This window comes from Phyllopteryx taeniolatus, chromosome 15 (genome assembly GCF_024500385.1).
Source record: "Phyllopteryx taeniolatus isolate TA_2022b chromosome 15, UOR_Ptae_1.2, whole genome shotgun sequence".
Classification (NCBI taxonomy): Eukaryota; Metazoa; Chordata; class Actinopteri; order Syngnathiformes; family Syngnathidae; genus Phyllopteryx; species Phyllopteryx taeniolatus.
Window position 1 is genome coordinate 13,739,428 of NC_084516.1, and position 21,835 is coordinate 13,761,262.

At 42.2% G+C, this 21,835-nt stretch overlaps 2 protein-coding genes and 1 long non-coding RNA gene across 5 annotated transcripts in view; 2 read left to right on the plus strand and 1 right to left on the minus strand.

The window, feature by feature from the left end:
* Window positions 1–8,805, plus strand: part of LOC133490329 (uncharacterized) — a 46,413-nt gene extending 37,608 nt beyond the window's left edge. For both annotated transcript variants that reach the window (XR_009792167.1, XR_009792168.1), the window contains exons 3-6: window positions 2,827–2,994; window positions 8,135–8,223; window positions 8,343–8,475; window positions 8,706–8,805. This is a non-coding gene — a long non-coding RNA (uncharacterized LOC133490329). The remainder of the gene's footprint in view (window positions 1–2,826; window positions 2,995–8,134; window positions 8,224–8,342; window positions 8,476–8,705) is intronic.
* slc2a11l (solute carrier family 2 member 11, like) lies at window positions 723–8,602 on the minus strand. Its single transcript, XM_061800273.1, has 13 exons — window positions 8,570–8,602; window positions 8,353–8,451; window positions 8,118–8,278; window positions 7,914–8,038; window positions 7,290–7,419; window positions 6,868–7,016; window positions 6,597–6,784; window positions 4,689–4,799; window positions 4,016–4,117; window positions 3,846–3,920; window position 3,574; window positions 3,057–3,184; window positions 723–2,968 (listed from the first exon to the last, which is right to left on the minus strand). The coding sequence occupies exons 1-13, from the start codon at window positions 8,594–8,596 to the stop codon at window positions 2,753–2,755; spliced, it is 1,512 nt and encodes a 503-aa protein (XP_061656257.1). The 5' UTR covers window positions 8,597–8,602; the 3' UTR covers window positions 723–2,752.
* Window positions 8,806–15,872: 7,067 nt separating the features above from the next.
* Window positions 15,873–21,835, plus strand: part of kcnn2 (potassium calcium-activated channel subfamily N member 2) — a 36,848-nt gene continuing 30,885 nt past the window's right edge. Inside the window, exons 1-2 of one of the 2 annotated variants that reach the window (XM_061747269.1) lie at window positions 15,873–18,326; window positions 18,716–18,811. In XM_061747269.1, coding sequence (XP_061603253.1) covers window positions 17,628–18,326; window positions 18,716–18,811 — 795 coding nt within the window. In that variant the 5' untranslated portion in view covers window positions 15,873–17,627. The remainder of the gene's footprint in view (window positions 18,327–18,715; window positions 18,812–21,835) is intronic. The other variant, XM_061747268.1, reaches the window with a different exon arrangement.

Consider the following 21,835-nt stretch of genomic DNA (forward strand, 5'->3'; position numbering starts at 1 on the left):
GGAAGACCAAAGAGAAGGTTGATGGATGTCGTGAGGGAAGACATGATGGCAGTTGGTGTTCGAGAGGAGGATGCAGGAGATAGACTTACATGGAAAAGGATGACGCGCTGTGGCGACCCCTAAAGGGACAAACCGAAAGGACAAGAAGAAGATCAAGTACTGGATCACATTGGAAGGCAATTAAATCCAAAAGGGAATGAAATCACTAATGGAAGCATTCAAAAACAAGGAAAATAATACTCAATGTAGTATTTTAATGGAAATGTGCCAACAGAACCCGCTACCCTAGTGAGGGTAAGCGGTTCAGAAAATGGATGGATGGATGCATGTACCATCCACAAGTACATTTAAAATTAAAATTTAAATAAAGTAAAACTATTAACCTTGTAGAATTCCCTGTATATTACCATACCCAGAAACTAGTGTGTTCTTGCTAATAACAAGCATATTTGTCTTATACAAATCTATTTTCAAAAGTAATTTTCTCAAATTGTTGGGAAAAAAAGAAACTGCTGCTATTGCAATCATCTTAAATCATGAATTAGTGAATTAAAAAAAATTTCACTCCCACAGGTTAATCCCTTGAAGATCTTATAAATACGAAATTTTAAACAATAAAATGAACCCCATATCTTCCATTCTGCGTGACGTGTTGAATAATATGTCTAGTTAAAATTTTAGATTCATAAAAATTTTATTCACAATTTGAATGCTAATTTATTGAACAACAACATCTGTATTAGTACACGAGTATATACTAGCATTTGTATTGGCTGATGAATTACAATTTTTTTCTGTTTTTGATATGATACAATTATTTACAGCGTGATTAACAACTTTAAATAAAAATAAAATGTGCTTCAAACAGAAAATTACAACAACAAAAAGCAGTATGTACAACGTATAATCTTTGCTGAGACAACTTTAGAACTATGGGAAGTCCAAGCATAGAGTAGTCACGACACCGCAAAAATATTTATATTTATAATATAAGTTATATCTCATCAAGATATAAAAAAAAAAAACAAAACACGCACACAGACACACACACACACACACACTCATGTGCGAACCCCACCAATTCCAATGAAGTTGGGACGTTGTGTACTGCAAATGAATATTTAATTGAATACCCTACAAAGACAAGATATTTAATGTTCTAACTGATTAACATTAGTTTTTTTTACAAATATTCACTCATTTTGAATTTGATGCCTGCAACGCGTTCCAAAAAAGCAGGGACAGGGGCAACAAAAGACTGAGAAAGTTGAGGAGTGCTTCAACAAGTAATTGGAAACAGGTGAGTGTCATGAAAAGGAGCATCCTCGAAAGGCTCAGTTGTTCACAAGCAATGATGGGTTCACCAACATGAGGTTCACCACTTGACAACTGCTTGAGCAAAAAGCAGAACGTTTCTCAATTTACGATTACAAAGAATTTAAGGATTTCATCATCAGTGGTCCATAATATCATTAAAAGATTCAGAGAATCTGGAGAAATCTCTGCATGCAAGCAGCAAGGCCGAAAACCAACTTTGAACGCCCGTGAGCTTCAAGCCCTCAGGCGGCACTACATTAAAAACCGACATCATTGTGTGAAGGATATTGGCACATGGACTCAGGAACCTCCAGAAAAACATTGTCAGTTATTAGAGGTTGTCGTTACATCTACAAGTTAAATCTCTACCATGCAAAGTGAAAGCCATATTTCAACAACACCCAGTAATGCACCCGGCTTCTCTGGCCTTGAGTTCATCTGAGATGGAGCGACACAAAGTAAAAAGCGTACTGTGGTCTGATGACTCCATATTTCAAATTGTTTTTGGAAATCATGGATGTCGTTCCCTCTGGGCCAAAGACGAAAAGGACCGTCCTGATTGCCATCAGCTCAAAGTTCAACTTCAAAAGCCAGCACCTGTGATGGTATTGGGGTGTGTTGGTGCCCATCGCATGGGTAAATTGCACATCTGTGAATACAGCATTAATGCTGAAAGGTACATACAGGTTTTGGAGCAACATATGCTGCCATCCAAGCAAAATCTTTTTCAGTGACGTCCCTGTTTATTTCAGTAAGACAATGCTCAAGCCACATTCCGCACGTGTTACAAAAACGTGGCTTCATAGTAAAAGAGTGCATGTACCACACCTGTCTTCCATTGGAAAATGTGTGGCGCGAAATACAACAAAGGAGACTCCAGACTGTTGAGCAACTGAAGTCAAGTCAAGTCATCAAGCAAGAATGGGAAAGAATTCCATCTACAAAGCTTCAACAGTGTGTGTCCTCAGTGCAAAGAAAAGGTGATGTAATACAGTGGTAAACGTGCCTCTGTCCCATTCTATCCATCCATTTTCTGTACCCCCTATCCTCACTAGGGTCGCGGGCATGCTGGAGCCTATCCCAGCTATCTTTGGGCGAGAGGCGGGGTACACCCTGAACTGGTCGCCAGCCAATCGTCTCCGTCCAAGTTTTTTTTTTTAAACGTCTTGCGAAAATTTGTGAATATTTGCAATTAAGCAATAAAGTTGATCAGTTTGAACATTGAAAAGCTGATCTTTGTAGTGTATTAAATTTAATATAGGTTGAGAAGGATTTGCATATCATTGTATTCTGTTTTTATTCACATTTTACACGTCCCAAGGTCATTGGAATTGGGGTTTGTAAGAAAGTATACCTTGCAACTAATATCAGCACATTTTTTCTAACTATTTTATCTTCATATTTGAGTTTTGCAATCTGAACTTGACAAGTAAAGCTAAAATTTGGTTTCGTATGTTTTAAAGACATCACGTGGCTTCTCATCTGTTTTTTTCCTCTTCAACCTTCCAGACTTGCTGTGCATCTGCTGAAAGTCAGCAGCGATCTCCAATGCTGTTTTATTCCTCATCTTGGGCACGTTGAAGTACACGTACAGCCCAGAAGTAAAGCACACCAAAAAGAATATGAGAAAGCAGAAGGAATCAAGGTAGTCCTGGAATGGAAGCAATTGCATTCTGGGTGAGTTTGTGATCCGAATAAGAACTTTCTGCATAAAAATGCAAACATGTGAACAAGCTCACCACTAAGATGGGGAAGGTCATCCCCACTATAAACATGCCAGTCCAATTGATGGTGCAGCCGACAGTGAATGCACTTGCTTTGAAAGCCTGAGTGAAAATTTGACCCGGAAGAGGAGCTATTACTCCGCCTAAGTGGCAAGAACACATGGACACAATTCATTCTGGCTGGCCGTAAGCAAAATGTGGTCTGCTTAGTTAGTAACTTAAAATTTTAAAACACAATTTAGCCAGGGAAAATAAAAAAAAATGTTTTTACAAGAGTGTCCTGGTCAAATATTGTCCTGGTCTTTAAACATACTGTATCTGGTTCTTTTATGGCACACCTCGCAAATATAGCCAACAACATGCCCCAAAATGGCAGGTTCTTTTGTAGCACACTCCACAACCATGGCCGCCATTGCAACCAACAAATCTTGAATCCTACTACACCACACTCCAGAAATAATGGTCGATATTATAGTGGGAACCGAAAAGAAGCCCTGCCTCAAATAGCAAAAATCTACGAGTAGTTGACGACCCTAAAAAGGTTTATAATTGCCTATTGATACAAGATGGCAGCAAAGCACTACTTTTGCTTAAATGAAAACTCAACTCCCATCAACTTAGTTCCTTGGAACGAAATAAATAATAATAATGGAGGCAAAATAATACTTTGGTCGAAATGAAGCTCCCCAACTGACTGAAAAACATTTACCATACTATCACCAGACACTTTCGGAAGCACACCCACCCAATTCTTCTTCGTTCATTCCTTCGTTTATATTTTGGGCGCAAAGTGACAAACTTAACTGGCCCAGTGGAAAAAGTGGAGATGAAGATGAAAATGAGGGCCATGCTGCAGTACGATATCCAGGAGATGTGATGCTCGGGAGGGGAAGAAACCAAGACATTAATTGCCAGTTGTAGCTTTTCATTTGAACATCTTCAAATGCAGAAATCCAGTTTTTGTTGTGGCTCACCTGCAGATAGATAGTGATGGTGAGGAGCACCAGAGTGACAGCCATAGCGATGTATCCTGCGAAGAGGAGCAATTTCTTTCCCGTGCTGTCAATGATCATGAACTGCAGTATCAGGGAGCAAGGCACAGAGCAAAGCGCAAACATGATTATAGTAGCATGATGTTTACACAGAGGGAAAACACCACAAGGTGGGGCTATAATGACACTGCTGCCTTTCAGTTCGAATCTGTACTGGCCTGGGCCTTTCTGTGTGCGATTTGCATGTCGCTAACCCTTCCTGTCCAGAAGCATGTAAGATTAGGTTAATGAACGAATGTGAATGATGTCACATTCGTTGGATGTCGCCCTACATCCAACTTCCCACTTCCCAGGATGCACATTGGTGTTAAAAGGTTAGGTATAGCCAGCAGATGGCATCTTTTTCTCAAAATCACACTTTATTAATACAGAAACAATATTTCCTTGTAATTTTGTTTTGGGAGTTTTTTCTTGTGTGTATATGCCAGTTCTCCCTCCAAAACAACACATATTATTGTAAATGTCCTGTATCTAACGGGCCTTGTGGTTTGCTCCTCCTGCATGTTTTCGTGTAAAGATGTCATTGCATGTACATTAATACACTGCACTTCCCAGGAGTCTATACACAGAACAGTCACGATAAGATGGTACTTACACACACTAGAGAGGAAAACATTTCACACATCCCCATTCCCAAAGTGGTGTAACGTAGCTGGTATTCGTGAATGCCTGCAGCACGGAACACGTCAAAGGAATAGGCGTACACCTGCAGTGAAATGTAATAATGTATGTTTATTTACGCATATATAGACAAATAACTTGATGCAAAAAAAGACTTTGATTCATATGCAGCATTTCCTGGAAAAGGAGCCAACTTTAACCATTGACCGAAACCACTCATAATGATTGCTTGAAATGGATCAACGGTTAAACAATGAAGGGCATTGCACTTCAATGCAGCAAACAACATCATCAAATATTGTGGAGCAAATAGGCAGGTCTATGGGATGAAATATGTGCCACCAGGAATTGAATTTGAATTTACAAACTGAATTTGAAAAACATTATTTGAATTAGTATTAACTGAAGTTCAATAAACTTGAAAGTGAATGTAAGATTTTTTTATGAAAAAAAAAATGAAAATTCAAATGATATATTTTCACATTTTCACACGACGTTCACAATTTCCAAAAACGATTTGAAATGTGGACTCATCAGACCACAGAATACTTTTCCACTTTGCATCAGTCCATCTTAGATGAGCTCGGGCCCAGAGAAGCCGGCGGCATTTCTGGGTCTTGTTGATAAATGGCTTTTGCTTTGCATAGTAGAGCTTCAAGTTGCACTTATGGATGTAACTGTGAACTGTATTTACTGACATTGGTTTTCTGAAGTGTTCCTGAGCCCATGTGGTGATATCCTTTACACATTGATATCGGTTTTTGATGCAGTGCATTCAATGTTGGTTTGTAAATTGGAACGCAGTGTAATTATATGACTATTTACCTGTACTGTACAATGTATGGCTTATCCGCTGCAACTTTGAGGCGTCACAGAGACTCGCGACCACCTGAGAACCCCCACTCCTCCACGCTGCCCTGCTGTGAAACGGCCACTAGGACAGGGCCTGGTGTACGTCAAGTGAACCTTAACCTAATTAGCAACTTCCCGTCAAATCTTGATTCCTGTCTTCAAAAGACCTCTTCCCGGACCAAATGGTTGGGAAGACTATGTGGTTAATATCCACCGATGCGTGTGAGGCTCCACCCACTGGCGTTGAGAGGAACTGCAAGCGCCAGAACTCGTGTACGTGCCTTTGATGTTCGTTAACAGATAACAATTCTTATTTCATACATAATCGCTACACAGTCATAAGGGCTCTCTGAGGAAATTCATAACAATGTGGCCTCATAAAAAAAAAAAAATAATTAAAACGTTTAGTAAAATATTTACTGTAATTATAACTTTACTCCTGCTTTTGCGCAGGTTAGCGATAGAGCAGAGGTCACCAACATGGTGCCCACGGGCCTCAGGTAAAGGACCATATGAGTAGCCTGCAGGCCTGTTCTAATAATAGCTCGCCAATGATGGGGCATTGTGATTCCCTAGGTATGTTGTAGAAGTGACCATATAAATATGTAAATATATCAATATGTAAATATTTTTAGTCACAGTGCTTTATAGAAATAAAGTGTTGTGTACATAGATTTACAGGATAAGCTGTTGATTTAAAAAAAGAAAAATCTGTAATGCCGCAATTTATTTTCAGTGCTGAAACTTAATGGCAGTGTTGTGGTTTAATACTAATGGACATACTAGTTGGCATATGCCAATAATTTAATGGCCCTATGAAGCAGTTCAAATCTTTCCCTATGAACTCTGCCTTGCAAACGTGCCCAAAACGTGTGACACTACAAGGAAAATAACAGTAGGAGAGCAAGTAGTTTTCCTGGTATTTAGCCTACAAAAATGGTCAGTCAGTAAGCCATCAACTTTGTTATATAGTCTATATATGAACACTACTGTTGCAATGAAACGTTTTAGTTATTGATGACTCACTCACTGTGTTGATGCCAGAAAATTGCAGCGAGACGAAGGTGACGATGATGGTCATCAGCTGCCAGCGAACGCTTCTTTCCCGAATCAGCTCCATCACGGAGCGACTTCGGATGTTCTGGTGGGCAGCTTTCTCCTCCAACATCTCCGCCACCTCCCCGCTGTGGTCCTTGTTACCCCAAAGCCTCGTCAAAGCTAAGCGGCCGTGACATGGCAAAGATGTGACATTGGTGGCTGTGTGTGTGTGCCTGCAAAACAAAACATTTGTGTGGTCGCACCTTTCTCGCAGGCCGGCTGGTCTCCTCGGTTTAGCAGCAGGAATTTGGGAGACTCCGGCAAGAACGGGAGGGTGACGAGCTGAAATAGTGCAGGGAAGCCACTGAAGCCGAGCAGCCAGGGCCATCTATCCTCTGTGCCAAGTAACTCACTGCAAGGAGTGTATCTCTGAATTAGCACCAATCGGAGTTAGATTTGTTTGAATTTTCGAAAACCTGGCATTTCAACAGGTGTGTGTAGACTTTTTCTATCCATGGAGAAGGGCAGTTGAATGCGAGACGAGGATCGTTTGCTCAGTCCTAAACAATTTGACACTCCCCCCACTCACCCCACTTGAAAGGATGTCTACGCCCCTGAAGGCTTCCGCAGTATTCCAATTTATTGATTTGCACCTGTGTTACTATCCCTCAGCTGCACGTCTCACCTGAGGCCCAAAAGCTGACCGCTGAACTTCCCCATGCCGATGAAGGTGGCGATGGTCACGCCCACCATCCCTTGCAGCATCTTTGGGGTGCATTCAGTGAGGTACAAGCTGTGAGCGGACAGACTGATTCCTGCATATACACACAAAAACAATTTGGTAGTGACCAAAGACTGCGTTAGACTGGTAACAAAAGAGAAAGGAAGCCGATTTAGCAGGGAATTTAAAAAACATCAGTTAGGATAGACTCCAGTTCACCTGCGACCCTAGTGGTGGCAAGTTGGTTCCACAAGTTGCCTCAAAAACATTATCAGGAGCGGTTAGGGGTGTTTTAAGTTCCTCCCAATTATACTCAGAAAACGGTAGAGGCCGATAATCGTAAATGTTAAAACTGTTCAACATTAATCATGTGTGTGGTCAGTGTTGGTTCCAACCACCGACTCTGTGACTGTGATGTGAGAACTTATGTGCGTGTTGTGCTGTGTTGGTTGTCTCCAGTATACCGCACACTATGCTGTAAGAGTAGTAAACTCATCATTGCTGGTTCTGCCACATTTACAAAAAACAAAAACAAAAAACTTACGATTTTAAAAACCGTTGTGTGTGTAGCCTGCTTTATAGTCTCACCTGAATTGATGCCGGACAGAAATCGCCCCACCATGATCATTTCAAAGGACATGGCTGTTTGGCTCAAGACCATCAGCACAGCTCCCATTATAGCCACAAAATTGTTTAACAAAAGACAATTTCTCCTGAGTGGGATGGGAAAACAGCGACCTGCATGAATGCCAAGTGTCATCTTAAAAGAGAAGTCTTATTTTCGACACTAACCTGCCAACAACCCCCAGGCACGGGGCTGCCAGTAACGAGCCCAGCAAGCCCCCAATGCTAAAAATGGACACAGTGAAGGACCAGATGAGCGAGACCTGCCAGTCCTGTATGTAGACATTGTATCGCTCTATGCATGTTTGGTTCATCAGCTCCTTGAGGTACTGCAATTAGCACATGGCAACATTGTTTGACTAACATTTCTTCTCACTGCTGATATCCAAACAGTTGGACTTACAGCAGAAGGGGATGTCACCACAGATATTCCGAATCCATACTGAAATGTCCCGCCGATGCCCGAGATGAAAATGGCAACGATAACAAGAGGACAGTCCAGCTGCAAAGAAGAAGGAGGAGGAAGGTGCATTTTCTCTTATCAATATGCAGGCTATAATACAGCATTAACTGAAGATTGGAATGCATAATTACATTAGGAAAATAGAATTAGGACCTACCAGGAGTGTTAGGTGCTGTAGCATCATTGGTCTCTTTATGTAGGCCAGCTTGATCAATCACTGACATGCTAATCTGGTGCCCCACGTTCATAACGCTGTCCTGAAATGATTAACCTTGTGTCAATTGTGTTTGCAGGAAAGTGATGACTAACACTCTGGGCGGTCTGTATTAGAGATATATTTAACCACCGTCTTCAAATCAAATAAAGATCCTTGATAAACTTGTTGCATTCTAATGGGCTACAGTGAACCTACAAACAAAACTCTCCTACAGGCAACAGTGACGATAATCTTCCTCCAGAGGCGTCTGGGCAAACTCTAGTAGGAGCATTCGGAAACAGAGATGTCAAGTAACTGAGTACAAATACTTGGTTACCTTAAGTAGGTCTATCTTTAAGGGAGAGCCCGAACACCCTGCGAAGGAAACTCATTTCGGCCGCTTGTATCCGGGTTCTTATTCCTTCGGTCACGACCCACAGCTCGTGACCATAGGTGAGGGTAGGAACATAGATCGACCGGTAAATTGAGAGCTTCGCCTTTCGGCTTAGCTCCTTCTTCACCACAACGGAGCGATACAAAGTCCGCATCACTGCAGATGCTGCACCGATCCGCCTGTCTATCTCCGTTCCATTCTTCCCTCACTTGTGAAAGATACTTGAACTCCCCCACTTTGGGAAGGATCTCATCCCCGACCTGGAGAGGGCACGCCACCCTTTTCCGACTGAAGACTATGGTCTCAGATTTGGAGGTGCTGATTTTCATCCCACGGCTGCGAACCGCTCCAGCGAGAGTTGGAGATTATGGCTTGATGAAGCCATCAGAACCACATCATCTGCAAAAAGCAGAGATGCAATACTGAGGCCACCAAAGCGGAACCCCTCTACGCCTCTGCTGCGCCTAGAAATTCTGTCCATAAAAGTAATGAACAGAATAAGTGACAAAGGGTAGCCTTGGCGGAGTCCAACTCTCACCGGACACCGGTCGTACAGGGACCGAACAGCCCGTACCAGGGGGTTCGGTACCCCATACTCCGGGCTAATCTCATCAACCCCTGGGGCCTTGCCACCGAGGAGCTTTTTAACCACCTCAGTGACCTCAAGCCCAGAGATAGGAGAGCCCACCTCAGAGACCCCAGACACCGCTTCCTTATGGGAAGGCGTGTCGGTGGATTTGAGGAGATCTTCGAAGTATTCTCCCCACCGACTCACAACGTCGGGCGTAGTTCCCAATAGGCCCCTGTGACACAGCCTAAGCTTTTGTCTGAATGGAATATTTTTGCATTACTTTTATTTTTATACTACTTGATACATTAACTTCTACAGAAGTCTTCTTAAACCCTAATATTCTATTGGAGTAGTGAACGTGAATAATTTTGACGCCTCTGTTCGAAAATACATGAAAATAAGTTTCCTCACAGTTTCCAGGCAAATGTTTTTTTATAAGCATCAACCAAGAGTTGTTGACACTTAAGAGTTTTATTTTGTTTTCGTGTTTGAGTTTACTCGTTAAATGAAGTTTGACTACAGTTGCAATTTTTGCATATGCAGATGGGGCTACGGTGAAAAACAAATTTGTTCAGTATTTGTTTTAAGGCGACACGGTGGACGACTGGTTGGAGCGCCAGCCCGACAGTTCTGAGGACCGGGGTTCAATCCCCGGCCCCGCATGTGTGGAGTTTGCATGTTTTCCCTGTGCCCGCGAGGGTTTTCTCCGGGCACTCCGGTTTCCACCCACATCCCAAAAACATGCATGGTAGGTTAATTGAATACTCTAAATTGCCCTTAGGTGTGAATGTGAGTACGAATGGTTGTTTGTTTCTATGTGCCCTGCGATTGGATGACGACCAGTTCAGGTTGTACCCAGCCTCTCGCCCGAAGATAGCTGGCATAGGCTCCAGCACGCCCGCGACCCTAGTGAGCATAAGCGGTACAGAAAATGGATGGATGGATGTATTTGTTTTGCCTAAGCTTTTGTACTTGAGCAATTTTTTCCTGAGTACTCAGTAATTGTTTGGAGGACTGCTTTTACGTGAGTCATATTATTGTAAAGTAAAAGTACTCTTATTTGAGTACAATTTTTCAGTACGCCTCCTGCCCTCAGTTAGCTTCATAGGCTCCAGCACGCCCGCGACCTTAGTGAGGATAAGCGGTACAGAAAATGGATGGATGGATTGATATATTGAACTTTATAAAAAAATACAGTAATGACATAATTAAATAAATTGTAAAGAACAACAGGTTTTGCCACTACTTTTACTTGAATGGACACTGTACTGCTGCACCTTGGCCTCAGTAAGGAAAATTGGTTGTTCTTCAAAGACAAAGATATATGCCTGCGACTATTATTATATTGTGTTGCTCCATCATTTGCGTTCAAATATATGTTGCTTTAAGGGTTATAACACCACATTGTTCTTCATTAGCTCATCTATGGCATTTTGAATTGGTTGTTAGCAATACTCTTAACTGAATTACAGTACCTAAAGCAAAGCTATGTGTTTTTTTTAAAATAAACAATGTGTAATTTTTTTTTAGTATGACAGCAAACATCACCTGGGAGTGGCAACAAACAGTTTGTAGAATTGTTCACTACTTGCCAAAACTGCTACTTGTTGCGAACTGAGTTGTGTTCACTGCTGCCATTCAACACTCGTTTCTCTTATTTTTGCTCACAAGTCAAAGCAAGAAACTGGCCGAACGACAGCTCATAACTTGAAAAAGTTGAAAGTCAGGTCACTTGTATCTCAAGACAACACTGCCTTTCAGTAGCATACAGTGGTTAACCTCTTTTTGCACTCGCATGACAATTTAAGGGGACTATGAAGGAAAGTACTATCAATGTTTTTACCCTCTTTTATGGCACTTGCTTTTTTCCTTCCAAAGCAAAATTGAGAATTGGGGCTCAAAATGGCTCCGTTGCTTGTCATCATGGTAATGAAAAGCAGACTCGCCACTTAAGATGGGTGAGCTTATTTGCATGAGATTGGACTGCCCCCCCAGTGCGACTGTGGATATAAACCTGTGAGTCCAAATCCCGCATGGTATCATCATGGCCTTGAGCGGGACATTTAAGGCAGATTGACCGTAAATCTCCAGCTCAACGTAAATGGTCGTTATGTCAGTTGCAGCGTGAATAAAACCCAACTGGATTTCCGGGTATCAAGACACACTATAGAGGAAGAAGTGGAGACAAAATGTGAAAGGAGGTTGCTGTTGGGATGGGCACCTTTTACTCCTATTTGGGGTCCTGTGTACGGATGACGATGAATGGTAATCATATTGCGCAACGATGGACATGAAATTGGATAGGATGGAACTTTCGCTGAGGATCATCCTGTCAGTGATCTTTAGAGAAAACACTCAGGAGGCTTTGTGTTAAAACGTCTGTCTGTGCAATACCAAACTTAAACTGGGTTAAGCTCCAACTCACCCACGACTACAAGTGCAATAGAAAACAGATGGAGGACTTTGATGACTGAGGAGAGCAGGGCAATACATAGAGCACTCTGGTGTAGACTCCTTTTTTTCCCACCCAAAAAAACCAAGGGTACATGTTAATTGTAAATATTATGACCCTCTCAAAGAAGGTACTGTACTAAATAATGCTGTTCTTGTTAAATGCAAGCAGGATTATGCCCCAGAAGAAATCATTAACTGATCTCCTGGAAAAATGGATCCAGTGAATAGCTAACTACATTTTAGTGATGACTTGGATGAGGATGTAGATACAGGATTTTGTTCCCACTTCTAGCAACATTGTGAGCATCTTTACTACTCAGTAAATTCTTGAATGAGATGTGTATCTCTGAAGATGTAGATGAGGCATGTTTGTCCTTGGCAACAGGGTGGACTAGTGGTAAACACGTCCCTCTCACATGTTTTCCCCACGCTCGCGCCTGGAGAAAACCATCCAGGCTTCCTCCCACAATCTGAAAAAATGCATTTGAGGTTTATTGAAGACAAAATTGTACCCTGCCTCATGCCCCAAGTCAGCTGGGATAGACCCCAACTCAGTCATGACCCTAATGAGCACAAGCAGTATCGAAACTGGTTGGATGGATGTCCTTGGCAGTAGCGATATTTCACTGCTGTAGCTTGCTGAGGTCGAGATGCTGAGATCTTCTTACTGACCACACAATGTCCTCCAGCACTTCCAGGTGTCGCCTTTATTAAAAAAGACCCGATCACTACCATTCAAGACTTCAGTTGTCCAAGGTGGAATGATGCGAAAGTGCTAAGTACACAGAGGAGCAACTTTTTTGTAGTTGCTGCAGGTGTTAAAAAGAACGACATTGCCACGCAGTTCACTAAGTCACCAGTGACACGTTCATGCTCTATCAGCCAAATGGTGAATGTCTCATTAAAAACAAAAAAGCGAGAACAAATTTGACAGGGGTGACCCTCCTGCCGCTTAGTCGGTCACCAGACTTTGTAGACAAATGTCAAAGTACAGAGAAATAATGAACTTTATAATCGCTCTCTCGCTAATATGCACTCCTCTTTACTCACCTCGCTGTCCCGTCTAGTGTTTAATTGATGCTCTTAATCTTTAATAGCGATTCTGATCCTCACATCCAGACTGACATCTGTAGTCTTAATTATCCCATTCCTGGAACGCCTTAAAGAGAAGGCCCTGAAGCTAAAGAAAAGTTCCGTGCATAACAAGTGAAAGTAATTACTTGCCATCATGGAACTTCTTTTTTTTCCTCGCGGCAACCTACACGTCTTCTGCCAATGAAAGCCTAAGAATCTGACCTGGTGACTTTGGAGATTAGGCACTACTAGATCATCTGACTTATGGAGTGATAATGCATAGGCTTCTTAAAAATATGTAGTTACGATCTTATAGATATGCATTAGCAATAGGCCAAGAGAAGGAACAGCAGATGGATGGATTATTACAGGAACCAACCGCCACTCAGTGTGGGAGTTAATCATAAACATCATGCAATACATTGAGGCGCTTAAAATGCAGTCTTCACAACAACTTCTCAACACATCCATGTCTTTTCTATTGTGACTTCGTTAGAATCACGGGTGAGCTGAAGCATATTCCAACTGACTTTGGGAGAGCGGCGGGATACACCCTGGAATTGTCGCCAGCCAATTGTAGGCGCGTCCCGAACCGATCTTTAAGATCGGAAATGAGCCCGATGTTAGCAAAAAAAAAAGGAGTATCGGATCAGATTGGACTGTAATCTCCGATTTTACCACTCTTACACAAGTAGACAGACCAGACGGCGTGCAGAGTCCACGTGATCAAAACAACAGGTTGCTAAGATACTACCATAGGAGCAAGGAGTGAATGTTGCTTGTTTAAAGTCTCATTTATTGACGCTCTGGTTGAAGTTCACTGTAAAACTAAACTCACACAACAAATTAATTACACCTATTGAATGTTCAAATACATCAGAGATTTTGTTTGTTTCTTTGTTGTTGTTAAAAAAAATCACTAGCTCAAAGTTAACACAATGATTCAAAAACACTGCATTGAGCTTGTGACGTCTATATCTCTTAAAATAATGAATATTGGTACACAAACGCTGTATAAACACATACAAAGAGGAAATTTAACAATACTCTCTCGCATATATTCTTCCAACTGTGAAAAATGAGTTATAGTAATATAATTCGATCGTGACGATTTTTTTGTTACTGCACCTGTGGATCTCATTGCGTTCACCACAATGCCCCTCAGAGGTCAAGACGTGCATAGCAGGAAAAGCGATCCCACAATCCGCACAAAGTCAGCTCAGCGCCTCGACCTTCATGATTCCTGCCCACTACGACATTTGTCAATCAAACACAGTTGCATCAAGAAGTTCAAAAGTGCCCGCACATGTGAAGAAAGCTAATGCTGTCCCCACCATATGCTGACAGTAAAAAAATAACTAAATTCAACTTCAATTGTTATGTTGCACTTTAAAAGTATAATTTGTATTCAATAATTATTGCGGTTATTTGTCATGGTTTTATAATTACTAATAAGCAGTGGTTATGTTGCCATTTAAATATATACAAATATATATTTTGTAATTGATATTAGTTATTTTCAGAATTTTCTAATATATTTTTGTATTTTATTCAGTGTAGTACATTATTGTTTTTAAAGTTACTTTATGTAACCCGTTGGTTAATAATAAATAGGTCAGTTTTTCTCATACCTACTTTTGCTGATTATTGTTCTCTGTTTGAGTAATATCACTTCATCGAGCCTTTTCTAACATTCCATTCTACAAAATAAGTAAAGTATGTATGATTATTCCTGATATCGGATCGGATCGGATCGGTAGCGCCCAAAATTCAAGGCTGCGATATCGGTATCGGATCGGAAGTGGAAACGTTGGATCGGGGCATCCCTAAATAGATCTACTGTATTTCAAAACCAAACTACAAGTTTTCCCTTTCAAGTAATCCCCCTGGAGTCCAACGTACTTTCCCAGCCTTCTCTGCCACATCTTCTTGCACTCCTGGATCGATTCTTCCGAGATCCTCCCAAGCGCTGTCACCGCCGCCATCTTGATGGTGTCCCGATCCCCTAGATGACCCCGTAGAGCTTGAGAAAGGCGGCAGTCGCACTGAGCCAGGTTGAGTGCAGGGACATTGCTTCAGCATAGCGATGTTCTTCTCGGCCAGGAACTGTTGATGCTCAGGGCATTGTGAGCAGGAGCATTGCTATGGTCAAGCAGCCACGAGTTGTCCTGCCACTGCTCTCGCCTCTTCTCGAGCACTGAATGAAGCAAACGCCACATGATCTCTTTGTAGACGTGCTGGTTGATCGTTCGGCCCACGTTGAAGGTAGAAACTTGGTGTCTGTAGTTTAGATTTGAAACGTATCTTTTGTGACACCAGTCCTGGAACCTTCCTGACACACGTATGTGTTTTTGGTATGTGGGAGGAACGCAGAACCCCAGACAAGTTAAACATGTTCTTTATATCACTATTGCTTTAATGAGTAATTAACTAATAACATGATTTTGATGTATAGTATGTTTGTTCAGTGCATTATAACATTCAATAACTTTGATATTAGAAGGTTCATGTTCTTTAATCCAGCCTGCCGAGCATTTACATTATATAAAGTCCTGTAATATTTGTTGATTAATTTAGCTTTTACTTCCCTCAAATTGGTTAATCGAACCATTGTTGTTGTATTTATTGATTTGCTGTAATAAAAAAAAAGAGTAAAATAAAAAATGTACACAGGCATTTATTATTAATTGGTTAATTAATCATATCTAAATGAAATGCAATAAACTTTTCTTTTTTTAAAACCTGACCTGGCCCATCTGTCCCTTAAAAAAAAAATAATAATAATCAAATATGGACCTTGAGCACTGAAGATTGACCACCGCTGTTCTATTGTGTCACTCAAATCACTCATCTAGCTATACTGTTTCTCCATATGGATTTTTTAAAGTGTATATAACCCTTATGTAGACAGGAAAACCTATATTTTTTTTAATCCAGCGCCAATGTATATTTTGACTTTTGACTATATTGACATGTAGCCTACAGTACAATGGACTGACAATCGTAATCACTGATAATCATCATTTAATTATAGATAGAGAGGTGGATGGATGGATAGATATCACACATGCAAAGAGGAGGGGAAGGTGGGGGCGGTGTCACGTGATGTGCTGACCCAGCCAATCAGCAGTAAGTGCGCAATGCGATGGCGTGCAGAGGGACAGTTTTATGGAAGGGCGCTTCGTGATAAATGAGCGAGTGTGCTTGAACTTCGTTCACGCTCCGACTGGTGCATATGGAAACAACTTTAGTGGGAGAACTTCACTGTCGAAAACCATCAAATATAACCAGTAACGTCAAAAGTCACGCAGTTGCTGCATCTGGGTGTGTTTGCATCACTTGGTTCATCCTCAAAAGTGTGATCGACACGAACTCCACTTACAGTCGGTTTGTAGGAGGGCCAACAACGGTCAAGGCAATACGGTTCCAAGCCGCTAAGGACCAGCAGCCAACCCAAGGAATCAAGTCCCCATGGCGTAAAACCAAGAGGCTGGACTGGAGGGACGCGCGCGCCTTTGGAATTCATGAGGAGCCCTTGATTGGGTGCTATAGGTGCAGAAAGATTATATTAGGTTAGAGTTACATTTTTAAAGGATAGGTTTATATTTAGATCTAGTTTAATATCGAGCCGTGTTGGTGAAGTATTTGGTCACAAAATGAACTACGGTCGCAAAAAGTTAAGAGTTGGAGGGGGATAAATGGAAGGGCTATTTCAGACCGAAGATAGATGATAAATAAATATTTGATAGATAGATACATTTCTTATGATGGATGGATGAATATTTTATAGATGAACAGATGTATGATAGAGAGCTATAGATTGATAGATCTATTATAGATGTTTCATAGCTAGAAGATAGATAAATGTGGAACTAAAAGAAAACAAACAGGACGCGGTTCGGAGGGGGAATGCAAAAACAAAAGACGTTCTTATTGAGATGGGTGGAGAGAGGCTGTAACTGGACAGAGGTGCTTCCTAGGTAGATGGCAACTATCAAAGCAGCCAAGTACGCTTCCAACTTTACAGCCGGGTTCACCACAATTTTTAGGAGCATGAGTTCTTTTTGGAGCTTGGAAAACTACAACCATGTGAGTGCCTATATGTTTTTCTTTCATATGGAGGAGTGGCTATACAAAGTGGCTTTCCTTTCCGAAGACCATACATTGATGTTGGGGTTATACATACATACATACATACATATATATATATTTTTTTTTTTTTTTGAGGGGGGGTCAGAACAGGACTCCTGCTCTACTTCTTCATATACTGTCTGTGTGACGGTGTGTATATAAGGCAGAGCGAGTTAACCCGTGGCTTGCAAACATTTCATGACGTCGAATCGGTTGTTTTGGTCGTCGTTGCCCAATCGAATCTGCTGTGGTCCCCGTTCTACAAAAGCCGACATGGCTCTGTCCTGCTCCGGGTAGCACACCACTTTTGCTGGGTGCTCAGTGGAAGGCCGATGCTGCTGCTGCTGCTGCTGCTTTAAAAAAAAAAAAAAAAAAAAAAAAAAAGCAGCCGTGACATGGGAAGCCCGTTGCAGCTGCGGAACCATTTCTACCAGGAGCAGCAGTTGGACCACCGGCACCCCAGCGGACAGCCGTCGCGCTCCACCAGCACCCGTACCCGCACCGACAGCTGCCCCTGCCATGCCCCGGCAAGCTGCGTCCTCCGCGGGACGTCGCCGACATGCACCGCGGTAACTTTGAGGACGCCTTCGGAGACATCTTGCGGGCGAGGCGTCCGCGACCCGACTCCCTCCAGTCATGCTACTTCCTCCAGGCAACCCCCTCCTCAGCATCCGCAGCATCCGCAGCATCCCGGGGCCAGCCACGCGAACGCCTCCCACCATGAGACGGCCATGAGCAGCTGCAGATACAACGGCGGCGTCATGCGGCCGCTCAGCCACTTGAGCTCGTCCCGCAGGAACGTGCACGAGTTCGATTCCGAGTCGCAGCCCCTCTCGACCGCGGACGCGTCGGACACCTTGGGAGCCGCCAAGCCGGACAACCACTCGGCCACGCACATGCCGTACGCGCCCGGGGACGGAGGCGGGGGGAAATCGGGCAAGAAGAAGAACCAGAACATTGGGGAGAAGCTCGGTCACAGGAGGGCCTTGTTTGAGAAGAGAAAGCGCCTCAGCGACTATGCTCTAATCTTCGGGATGTTTGGGATCGTTGTCATGGTTATAGAGACTGAACTCTCCTGGGGAGCCTATGGAAAGGTGAGTATCTTGAAATGTAGGCGTCTTTTCCCCCTAAACACAAAAAGTACACAGACTCAAGCACATAAGTACTGTAGGAGTTTGTTTGGTCCTTCAAGGTGCAGTAAACCCTAATACCTCAGTATAGGAGTTCCAAGGTTACTGTTGTTCAGGTTCCCAAAGTGTAAATATGCTACTGAGTTGCTGAAAGTCTCGGCTTCACAAGAACTCTCTCTTGAGGGCGATGAGCCATTAACGTACTTGTTTTCCCTTGGAGCAAGCTAACCAAAGTGCTGTCCTAATCAGCCTTCATTGGGATTTAGCCACCCGGGTGCAACATAACTGTGTGATATTTCTCTTTTTAATGCCACAATCTTGTCTTTGGTTTTAGTGTTGTCGCTCTCTTCCAGGAGTCCCTGTATTCATTAGCTCTAAAATGCCTGATAAGCCTTTCTACAATCATTCTCCTGGGACTGATTATCATCTACCATGCAAGAGAGATCCAGGTAATGAAACACACCTTGTATTGTGGTTTGTTGTTTTTACTTTTGCACGATGTGACCAAAGGGGATAGACGTTCATACAGGATCATCACAATTTGTTTTTAAAAAAAAAAAGAAAAGAAAAAAAGGCTATTTTTAAACAGAACTTGAGCAGGCAGGCGACTGTATTTGTAGAGAAGAGGAGCTGTAGATATGCCGTATATTTCCACAAATAGTGGTCGTACGCATTCTTTTACTGAGGTGCAGATGGGGAAAGCATCTATTTTTTTTGTATGATAGCAATTTTAGAATAATAATAAAAAATGTTACAAGTATGTTCCAATTCATGTCACGTGAAAGTGAAGCTAAAACTGATTAAAAGGGATGATTAAGGTGGGAAAATCCAAGAGCCAATGCAGACTGTAGAACCCCAAAAAAAGTAATGTAGTACATCAACATGGAGTAAGAGTACTGGAACGCTCCTCGTTATTAAAGACTACGTTTCCACATAACCTAAGATCGTCTTTAACACTGTGCAGGAAACTCGTTTATACAACTTGCATTCATTCGCCACACTTGAATTCATCTGAGACTGATTACTTGCGTCAGTTGATGCTGCTGTTTTGGTTAGCAACTCTTTAGTGAACAATAGCGTCTGAGATGATTATGTGTAATAACCCACAGACATTCTTTGAGGAAATGCAGTAGTTTCGTTGACCAAACTAACCCTAACCCAGCACGGTTAGGTTCAGGTTTATCATCTTAAATGTGCCAGTTTTAATCTCCGGACATTCAAAAGATATCAGAGATAGATGTATATATGCAGTTGATGATAGTGAGCTGTGACGGCAGTTGAAACACAGATTCAATCGGATTCAAGAGCTTCATGGAAGTGTATGGATACGGACAGTCGGCCACAAATAAACACCCCGACCGCCTTGAGAGTTCCTCAACACTTGGGCAGTTTAATGACCTTGCCCAGAAACAGCGCTGCAACAGTTCATCTTCAGGCGCAGCACTTGCGTCTTTGTTGAGCAGCCACAAAATCAATAGTGACACATTCTGCACCCACAATCTACTGTGTGTTTCTTTCACATATGCTCTCTCTTCCTCTTCCTTTTTTAATTAACTTGAAAGGGAAACAACTTCAACAGATGCGCTGTTCTCATCATCAGTTTGAGACATGTTTGCCTAACAGTTCACTACTCAATTCAGGTTAATTGTCATATTTTGCGCCAGCCTTGTATTTACAGTATATAACTTCCAAGTCTCTAGGGAATATCTGTCATTGGAATGGCCCAACTGCAAAATGTCTCATTGTAAAGCTTTCTTTTATCAGGGATAATAGAAACGCACATTACCATATTTCAATGTGTATCCAAAGTGGTTCCATTCCCTCCCGTAGCTGTTTATGAATTAGAGATCTTCCGATTGCATGCAAGTATTAGATTCATTGTTAGCATCCTTACAGCCTTCCATGCTTATCTGTGTCAATTATTCAATTCTTAAATGAGGCCTCTCTTAACCTTTCTTTCTGTGAGTCATGTGGGGATTTATTTGTGATTGATATCTTGCCGCCACGCATTCTTCATTATAGCAGATTTCCATTAGTAGAATATAACAGGTTGGCTTGAATTGGTGGTGGTGGTGCTTCACACACATGCACATTTATTCCTGCATACGCCTTCATTTTCCCATTAACATTCATGAATTCTTTATTCTTTCGGAAACATGTCAGAAAATGCTCTATTATGCAATGTTAACAAAAGTAAACAGCCCATATCCTGGATCCCCACTTTTATCCACAACAAGATTTCATGGCTTTGTCCTTTGACCTGCAAAGTTTAGGCAAAGTCGGTTTACATAATCCCGCTCACGGGAAAGTAAACAAACGGAGATTAAAAACACAGCCACATCGGTGAAGTTAACAAGGTTACGTTAAATATAAAAATACCTCTCAGTTGAACACGCTTTTTAGCCGTTACTGACAGACAGCCTTGTGTACTGAGATTGTTTTATCTGGGCCGTGAGTGACATATTTAAAAAACAAAGGATTATTTTTTTCCATTTTTAGGCTGAACAAAACTAAAAAGCTTTACTATTCAGATGAACAGGCTCTACATGAGGTGTTATCTGTCTATACAGTTGATAGTTTGCACCAATCTGTTTTTTGTTGTTGAGTCCAGGTCCAGTGTTGCCGGTTTATTAAACAGTAATTTTAGGCCCAACGAGATGTTGCCCCCCTGCAATGAAATCCATTATGCATGCACGTCCATGTGTATTCACAGACGTCTGTCACGCTGAGCCGTAATAAGTCGTCGCAATGAAACGTTCCCCTCACCACTCCCAAGCCCCTTAAAAGTGATTCACTTGTCAAGCTCAGTAAATATTACTCCTGCTCATTTATCTACTTCCTAACAACGTGAAATGTTTTTGCTCGCCAAAAAAGGTCACGTCGGACAGGGAGGGATGCAGCCTACCTGCTGTGATGGGAATTAGTTTGGGAAGCATCTGCCGTGCTCTGGTGGCCTCCAGAGGCACGTGTATTGTCACAAAAAAAGAGGCGGGGTGTCCGTGAACTAGATTGGTTTCATCATCTCCAACCGCTTTTACGTGAACTCTTTCTTTCCCCAATGCTGATGTTCAGCCTATTTTTAGTCCTCCTTGAAGTGTTAGCAGATGAACAAGTTGCCTTGATGCCTCTTGTTGACACATGGCCATCCGCCAGAGGAATTCTTAGACTTTTTACTTTAGCCGCAGTTGCTGTGTTGGCAGGCAGCGACTTAGCGTCCCAATGGAGATTGCGTTGCGTTGCGTCGCCCTGTCTTTGATTTGTCATTGTCACCGTGCAAGCGTCATCCTGCTTTGAGATGGTCAGCGGGTTTGGGAGGAAGGTGACATCCATTTTCTGAACCACTTATCCTCACTAGGGTCACAGGCGTGCTGGAGCCTATCATAGCTGACTCTGGGCGAGAGGTGGGGTACACCCTCAACTGGTCGCCAGCCAATCGCAGGGCACATATAAACAAACAACCATTCACACGCACA

Bases quoted from the DNA above. Each gene is read 5' to 3' on its own strand.
- slc2a11l (XM_061800273.1), bottom strand. From the start codon at position 8,596: ATGATGCTACAGCACCTAACACTCCTG. The intron at 7,017-7,289 runs GTGAGACGTGCA...CACTCCTTGCAG, and splicing joins GGTCAGCTTTTGGGCCTCAG to TGAGTTACTTGGCACAGAGG. The intron at 4,118-4,688 runs GTAAGTACCATC...CTGATACTGCAG, and splicing joins TGTTTTCCTCTCTAGTGTGT to TTCATGATCATTGACAGCAC.